Source organism: Aythya fuligula, chromosome Z (genome assembly GCF_009819795.1).
Source record: "Aythya fuligula isolate bAytFul2 chromosome Z, bAytFul2.pri, whole genome shotgun sequence".
Classification (NCBI taxonomy): Eukaryota; Metazoa; Chordata; class Aves; order Anseriformes; family Anatidae; genus Aythya; species Aythya fuligula.
The window spans coordinates 164,422-172,185 of record NC_045593.1 but is presented as its reverse complement, the minus strand read 5'-3'; the positions used below and the strand labels follow the sequence as shown (position 1 = coordinate 172,185).

The following is a 7,764-nucleotide window of genomic DNA, read 5'->3' as shown; positions in this document are numbered from 1 at the left end:
GATCACGTTGTCTGAATCACCATTTTAAATCTTTGTTTAAAAAAAAATAAAAATCCAAGCAGATTCATACCCGGAAAAACTCTATTGTTATTTTTTAAATCAGTCTAAGTAAGTATCACGTTATGAAAACCTGCTCCAGGGGTATTAAAAAAACTTTTTGCTAGGCAAGAATCTATCAAGCGTTACAGCGGGCAGATCAGCCGTTTAAAAATTAAATACCTCTGTTCCACAGTGTTTTAATTCAGGTCTTAATTAAACAGAGAAAATTTGGAAACCTTCTAGCCACCTTTGGGTTTGCTCTTGTGCGGTTTCCTTCCCCTCGCCTGTCTTGTTAATTACTTCTCAACGCTGCCGCTGCTCAGAGGGGCAGTGACAGACGCAGATCGCCCTGCGCCCAGTCGCTGTGGCCCGAGGGACGCGCAGCGGCCCCGCTCCGCGGCGGTGCCCAGCTCCCGGTTTTACCGGGCGGCTCCGGGGCTCGGGCTGAGCGGGCGGGCGAGGCGGCCACACTACGGCCGCCGCCTGCGGCACCACGCGACGGGCGCGCCGTGAGCGCAGCGCCCCGCCCAGGCGCGGACGGCCGAGGGGGCCGCGGGGCTCCCGCTGCGAAGCCGCCCGCAGCCAGCACCGCGCCCGCTGCCGCCCCCCGGCACGGGGAGCCCCGCCGCGAGCGGCCTGACGCGGGTCGGTCTCTGCCCGGGGCCTCTCGCCCCGCGGCCGGCTGCCCGCTGCCACGGCAGCAGCCGGGTCCGGACGGCGGGGCGCAGCCAGGCGCGGCCGCCTCCCCGCCGCCCGCGTGCTCGTGCCCCGTGGGTTTGCCGGAACCGGCGGAGCCCCGCGGCACTCCCGGCACCGGCGGCCCCGCCCCGCCCGCCCGGCCGGGCCAGCCAATGAGCCGCGCCCACGCCTCCGGCGAGAGCTGCCCGGCGCGTGCCTGACCGAAAAGCGCCGGCCTCCCGGGCCGCCGCCGCCGCTCCGCCGCCCTGCAGACGCGCCCGGGTCGCTCCGCGCTGCCGCGGGGCCGCGGCTCGCCGCCGGGAGCCCTCCGGGCAGCAAACCGGCCGGGCGCCTGAGGCGGCGGGACGCGAGGGGCCTCGCCCGCGGGGGCCTCGCGCCGCGGTGCATGCTGGGAGTTGTGGTCCAAAACGGTGGCGGCCACACGCAGCGTGAGCGGGGCGGGCGGCGGCGGAGAACTACAACTCCCGGGGAGCCCCTCGCTCGGGGCAGGCGGTAGTGCCCTGGGGCCGCGGCGGTGGTGGTTGTGGCGGGCGGCGGGGCCGCCATGGACCTCTTCGGGGACCTGCGGCGCATGAACAAGCGGCAGGCGGGTGGCGGCGGGGCCCGGCGGGGGGCGGGACGCGGGACGCGGGACGGGACGGGACGGGGCGGGGCGGGACGGGGCGGGACGGGACGGGACGGGCGGGTCTCGGCCCGGGGCCGTTGGCCTGGCTGCCCGCCGGGGCTGCGCCGTGCCCCGGGGCGCCGCGCGAAGCCGTGCCCGTTGTCTCCGCAGCTCTACTACCAGGTGCTGAACTTCGCCATGATCGTGTCCTCCGCCCTGATGATATGGAAGGGGCTGATCGTCGTCACCGGCAGCGAGAGCCCCATTGTGGTGGTGCTCAGGTGGGTGGAGGCGGAGGTGGAGGCGCTGCCGGCCGTGCCCAGCCTTGTCACAGCCCTCGGGCACCGTCCCGCGCCCTCTGGTAACGCGTGGGGCTTCGGGCATCGCCCTGCAGGAGCCCACAAACGCTTCCCGCTGTGTCTGTGTCCGGGCGCTGAGCAAAAGCTGCACGCAGTTGCGATTTAATTTGGTGAAGTCTATGGAAGCAGTAATCGAGTGAAACCTTTGAAAGCCTGGGTTTGTCCCCGTACCGTACAGATCAGCAACTCAAGGTTGGTTGTCTGTATTGCTACCTAGGCATAGTAATCCTTGGACAGAGGGGTTATGATTCCAAAACCCAGCTCGGCTTTAACAGGAGTACACATAATCCTGTGAGGCTTCTGTTGTCTGAAGAATTCAGGAGGCGTATTGCACCTTCTAAAGGCACTGAACATTTTCAGGTTTATTTGTTCGTTTCTTTTTTACCATTTGTGCATTTAAAATTGCATTACAGTAAAGCTGCTTTTTTAGTAAATTACACTTCTGCATGGCTTTTATCACAATGCTAACTTACTTCAGGTACGTAAAGACCCAGTCCTGGAGGCCCCTGAGTACTGACCAAATACACAAACTCACAAACTTTAAACATATGTTAACGGAAGATTCAGCCCTGTAGAAATTGAGTGTGCATCAGTAAGGACCATATGCAGGAAATAACAGCGTTTTGATGGAAGAAGTCTGTTACTGCAGATGGTAATGGCATCTGGAGCCCTACCTTTAAGGATGTTACCAAAACCTACTGTGTCTGGCTTTGGAGAAAAGGCATGGACTTTTCTGGTCATCAGTAGTAATCATTGGTGCAGCTAAAAGTTTTGCACTTGTTAGCTCAACTCAATGTAGAGAAGTCTTTCTGGTGCTGCTCTGAAACATCTTTTGGGTTTTTGCTAATGGATTGGTTGTCTTAAGCAGAATGGCTTATTTTGTTCGTTCGTGATAGCTACAATACTGTTCACTTTTCTATAGAGCTTATTTGTTTTATTTCTTTCACTGAGGCAGTAAGAACATCTTCTATAGGCTGGCTCAGCTTGGAACTTGATGAGGTTTCAGTTGTGTGTTAAATGTCTGTATGGTGTTGCTGAATGGTGGAAGCTACAGATTTCAGTTAAAATTGTGAGTTTATCTGTAAGAATTAACTGCTCTCTGTATTCATGTTTCTTCCTTTGTTTGCCATAATGCTGATACATTTTTTCTTTGTTTGTAGTGGCAGCATGGAACCAGCTTTTCACAGGGGAGACCTGTTGTTCTTAACAAATTTCCATGATGACCCAATCCGAGCCGGTGAAATAGTTGTCTTTAAAGTTGAAGGCAGAGACATTCCAATAGTTCACAGAGTAATCAAAATTCATGAAAAGTAATGCAACTTGGCATTTTCTTTGTTTCTAAATATAGTTTTCCTACTCCATGATTTTCACTTACATTATAATTACCTAATATTTTGTGAAAAAGGCAAGCAAGGATTTGCTCTAAGATACAGCTTGTCTCTAGGATGTGATCAGCTTCTGCTCCCCGTTCTGTGGCATGCTTCTTGAGACTCTGGCTCCTGTCCCTCAGCAAAGTTGGTCAGGTTCAAAGTAGGTGAACCTACGCCAAAGAGGAGTCCAGAAACACAAGCTGTACACGTCATTTTTTTTTTCAAATACTTACATCCAAGAACTACCTCTTTTATTATTTATTTTTTTTTAATACTTAATTTGTCTTCATAAAAACTCCTTATTTGTTGATATCACTACTGGCAATTAGCAGCTTTTTGAGAAAACTAATTTTGAAGACTGGAAACCTACTAACTTTTGTTTGAATGGGAGTGTTAAGCCGAAATCTTGCACATATCTGCATGTGCATAATGCTTAAAAGGGAGCAAAACATGACAAGTTTTCTAACAGCAGCAGTTAAATTATATCATGTTGAAAACAAAATGTAAGGTGCTCTGTCCATTTGAAACAGTAGGGAAAGGCAACGATTTGTGTGAAGGGTTCAATACCTGTATTCCTACAAAAGGAATGAGCCGTCTAATGGCCAGGAGAAGTCAGGACATCAGCTCTGGCTGCAGGGGAGCAGCCAGGCTCTGAGCACTGCGTATGTTTGTTCATGTGGGGGAAAGAGTGCAGTGCCACCTACTGAAGCTGTTCGCATCACTTTGCTTTCCCCATACATGGCAGTAAAAACCCTACATAATAACTTTGTTCACCCAGTGTTATTTCAAGGCTTGTTACGTGTATTATTTCTTATCTGCCCCATTAACAAATAACAAAGATAAATGAAGTTTTGCCAGGAACTTGCTATATTGTTTAGCTAAACAGTAAGTGACTTGAAAGTGTATTGCAGTGACAAAGTATTGACAAAATATTTAATTTTGATGCAGATTTGCAGCTATGTTAAGGGGTTCTCAGTATTTACTTGCATCAAAAGGAGGACAGGACTTTATTTTGATGAAAATGCGATTACTAGGAGTTAAATATAAAAGAGAAGTACGTGGAGCATTCTGTTATACTGTTTTCTTTACTACAGGAAAATCTGGGGGTATGCCTCATGCTTCATGAACCTTGTGGTTGAAATTCAGTTAAATTCATTCTGCAATGTGCGATGACTTCATGGGGTCTTACTCAACGTATTGTCATAAAAAGAAAAAAGCACAAGCCTTTTAAGTTTTTGCACTGTTGAGATCTTTGATAAATAAAATACTGTTTCTAGTTTTTTTTGTTTGATTGATTTTTAGCTTAAAATTTCTGTTCTATTGAAAATAGAGAGGATTTTTTGTTTTGTTTTGTTTCCCTCCAGATTGGCATATCCTGATTTTGTTAAGTAAATTTAGTGCCGGTTCTGGACAGAAAATATCCAGATCATAACATCCTTTCATATTCATTGTGTAATTGCTTACATCAGATGACAGCCTAGGAAAAATGTCTCTTGTTAAAATCTGTTGACTCTGTCAGTAAAGTCTAAAATGTTAATGATTTAATGGTGTTTGTTAAATAAGCAGGACAGGCAGGACTGGAAGTAAACATTGTTATCTAATCTTGTAGTACGTTTCATTGTGCTTTGTAGATGTCAATTGTGGTTTTTAAATTAAGTGGTATTTACTTTATCACCTTGTTGCCTTCTAGAGAAAATGGGAACATCAAATTTCTGACCAAAGGTGATAATAATGAAGTTGATGATAGAGGCTTGTACAAAGAAGGTCAGAACTGGTTAGAGAAGAAAGATGTTGTTGGAAGAGCAAGAGGGTGAGTGATGCAAAGTCTGTTCTCTATAACTAAAATAGAAAAAAAAAAAAAGAACTTAACATCAGTTCCACTCTTCTATGTAGTGTGGTATTTATTGAATTTCATAAATAGAATGGTAATAAAACTAATTTACCTGGCAAAGTGGTGTTCTGTAGCCTTCTCACTAATGTGGACGGGGAATATTTTTTTTCTTTTTAGAAAAACAGCACACTTAACACACCAGTGAAAAAAACCTAGGCAACCTATCCTTGCAATTGTTAGAATTTACTAGGAAATGTTTCCACATCTCATGAGAATCTTATGCAAAGTTTGAGCTTGTTTCCTTTTCCCCAGTTGAGATAAAAATTCAACCTCTTAAGACTTTTCTCAAATAATCTAAATTTTTATGTAAGAAATACATAGGCATATATATATATATATACACGCACACGTGTGTGTGTATGTATGTATGTTGAGATATATAAACTTAATTCCCACGTCAGGTGTGCATTACTGACAAGTGTAAATGATGGTTTTGCACACTTGTGATTTTGGTCACTTTTGCTCAGAGCCTGTTGCAGAGCATTTTTTGGGCTAGGAGAATGTTATTAATGCAACAAGAAGCTTGATGCGTGTTCTGCCATATTCAGTGGGCAAAGATTAACAGTGTGGGCCAACCCTAGTAGAAAGTAGGACTTTTTGTATCAGGTTATACATCTGTGTATTTTCTTGCCTAATATAAGTGTTCCATAAGCAGTCATAAATATAGTAACTTGCATAACAGTACAAACTACTTTTCTGGAATAATATTTATTTGCTTGTTATGTTAATTTAAATGTTAAATTAAGTTCCATATTCACTTAAAATTCTTTCCGTTTTAGATCATATGGCTTTTATACCTTCATAACAACTGAAAAACTGATTCTGATGTGTTGCAGGATGTTAGGCTTGTTTTTGCCAGTACCCCTCATTTTGGTGATACTTGCCATTTTTGGGGTGCATGTGTACTCTTAATGCTATGAATAATATTCAGCAAGTTGAAGGATTTACATGATGGAAGGAGTAGGGAGTCAGAAATCTCGCTCCCAAATTTGCATTATCAAGTACATACTGTCTTTAAAACCTTTGTTATCTGTTTGAATGTTTTTGTTTTCTCTGAAATCCATTATCTAAAGTTTTCAAAACCGAGTAACATTGAAACATATCCATGTCATTTTTGAGGGTTAATTTTACATTCATCTTTTTTGTCAATTACAGGTTTTTGCCCTATGTTGGTATGGTAACTATAATAATGAATGACTATCCAAAATTTAAGGTATGTATACAAACACTTTGAATACTTAAATCTAAAACTAAAAAATAGCAAATGAAGGTAATATGAAAAGAATCATGATACATGCAAATAAATTTTTGTTGTTAGCTAATATGAAAGAAGTAGTGTTCTTATGCTTTCTTAATTTAGCTTGACTGTTACCCAGTAGAACTGACTATTTTCAATCATTTGAAAACCATGTATAGGATGTAATGAGTTAAGCATACACAGTTGTGATGCCTATTTATAAAGAATATGATCACACCAGAATACTGCTGTAATTCTACAGGAACACAACTCAGTAACTGTACTCATCTAGAGGTGTAGAGGGCATGTTTCAAACAATTCGTGATTTCAAAGCTTCTCGTAAAAGAAATTTTAATCAGTCTTCATTCTTTTTCTTCTGCAGTATGCTCTTCTGGCAGTAATGGGAGCTTATGTACTACTGAAACGAGAATCCTGAAGGAAGGAAAAGGGAAAAAATCACTTTTCCAAGAACAAAATACAAAGTTAAATATACAGGAGAAAAAGCCTAATATATTTCAGATGTTTTAATTTCTGTATACTGTTACAAAACTGTGCAAATTTTTGTCTTGTCTAAATAAACTGTGCAATTAAAGCTATTGGCTGATGGTTAATTATATAAAGGCAAATTTACCATCTGAACTACATATTGCTTTGTTAGCCTTTTGCAAAGGGGAGACACTGACTGTCGTGCTAGAGTAGCTTATGGCACTCCTTAACATGCTGTAGAATACAGTGATCTCGCTGTGGTCTGATGAAGGCTCTTTTGTTTTAAAGTGGTACTGCAACTGAACCTATTTTGCCTTTCCTGTGTGTTCAGTTATTTTGCTTGATTATTTTTGATCTCTTGTCAACTCAATCTCTTCACAATTTTGCAAACTATTTTATTAGTACTAGTAAAGACATAGCATATGGGTTGGAACAGGTGGTGAGTTGTAGGAGGTTAGTCGCACTGATGCCTAAAGAAAGTTGTCTAGATATGGTCTGAATGGGAGCAAAACAAACGAGCTTTTATTGTGATTAAGAATTGAGAAATGGAAATGTAGTGGTTTTACTGTTTGTTTGTTTTGTGAACATGAAACTTGGTCCTCAGTGGGCTAGAGACAAAAACGATTAATGGCTGGATTTTTAGGCACTCTACGTGATTCTAGAATGCAAGGTATTAACCTTTCTGCCTTTACGTTCCTTGCTGTAAGACCAAGCTAACAAAAAATCTTTGTGGGGATTTATTAATACTTATGAATTACTAAATGAAAAGCACAGTTGTGTGCTTCAGAAATATTACCAATAAGGGAAAAACATAACCCAAATTCCTGTTTTGAGGATGTATTGTTCTCTCCTGTCTTATGACACCTGAAGACTGTTGAACGTAAAATTTGTTTTTGTTTTTGTTTTTCATTTTAAAACTTACCTGATAACCATCTTACATGAAGTTCTGGGTCTTTCTCTTCTTGGATTCAAATGTCAATTTTGTACCATTGACAAAGCAAAACTTGTTTTCTTTACTTGCTTTGTTTTTGTTTCTTTGATAAGGAACAGCGTGATGCTTTTTTTCTATGGAGTTTTGT

The 7,764-nt window shown here is 43.5% G+C and overlaps 1 protein-coding gene across 1 annotated transcript; it reads left to right on the top strand.

Moving 5' to 3' along the window:
* Window positions 1–1,236: 1,236 nt before the first annotated feature.
* Window positions 1,237–6,686, top strand: SEC11C (SEC11 homolog C, signal peptidase complex subunit). Its single transcript, XM_032206402.1, has 6 exons — window positions 1,237–1,324; window positions 1,514–1,623; window positions 2,862–3,011; window positions 4,762–4,881; window positions 6,118–6,175; window positions 6,582–6,686. The coding sequence occupies exons 1-6, from the start codon at window positions 1,283–1,285 to the stop codon at window positions 6,633–6,635; spliced, it is 534 nt and encodes a 177-aa protein (XP_032062293.1). The 5' UTR covers window positions 1,237–1,282; the 3' UTR covers window positions 6,636–6,686.
* The last annotated feature ends 1,078 nt before the right edge of the window (window positions 6,687–7,764 follow it).

Coding starts and splice junctions, on each gene's coding strand:
- SEC11C (XM_032206402.1), top strand. CDS start 1,283: ATGGACCTCTTCGGGGACCTGCGGCGCATGAACAAGCGGCAG. Junction 1,624..2,861: donor CCCATTGTGGTGGTGCTCAG/GTGGGTGGAGGC, acceptor CTTTGTTTGTAG/TGGCAGCATGGAACCAGCTT. Junction 3,012..4,761: donor GTAATCAAAATTCATGAAAA/GTAATGCAACTT, acceptor GTTGCCTTCTAG/AGAAAATGGGAACATCAAAT.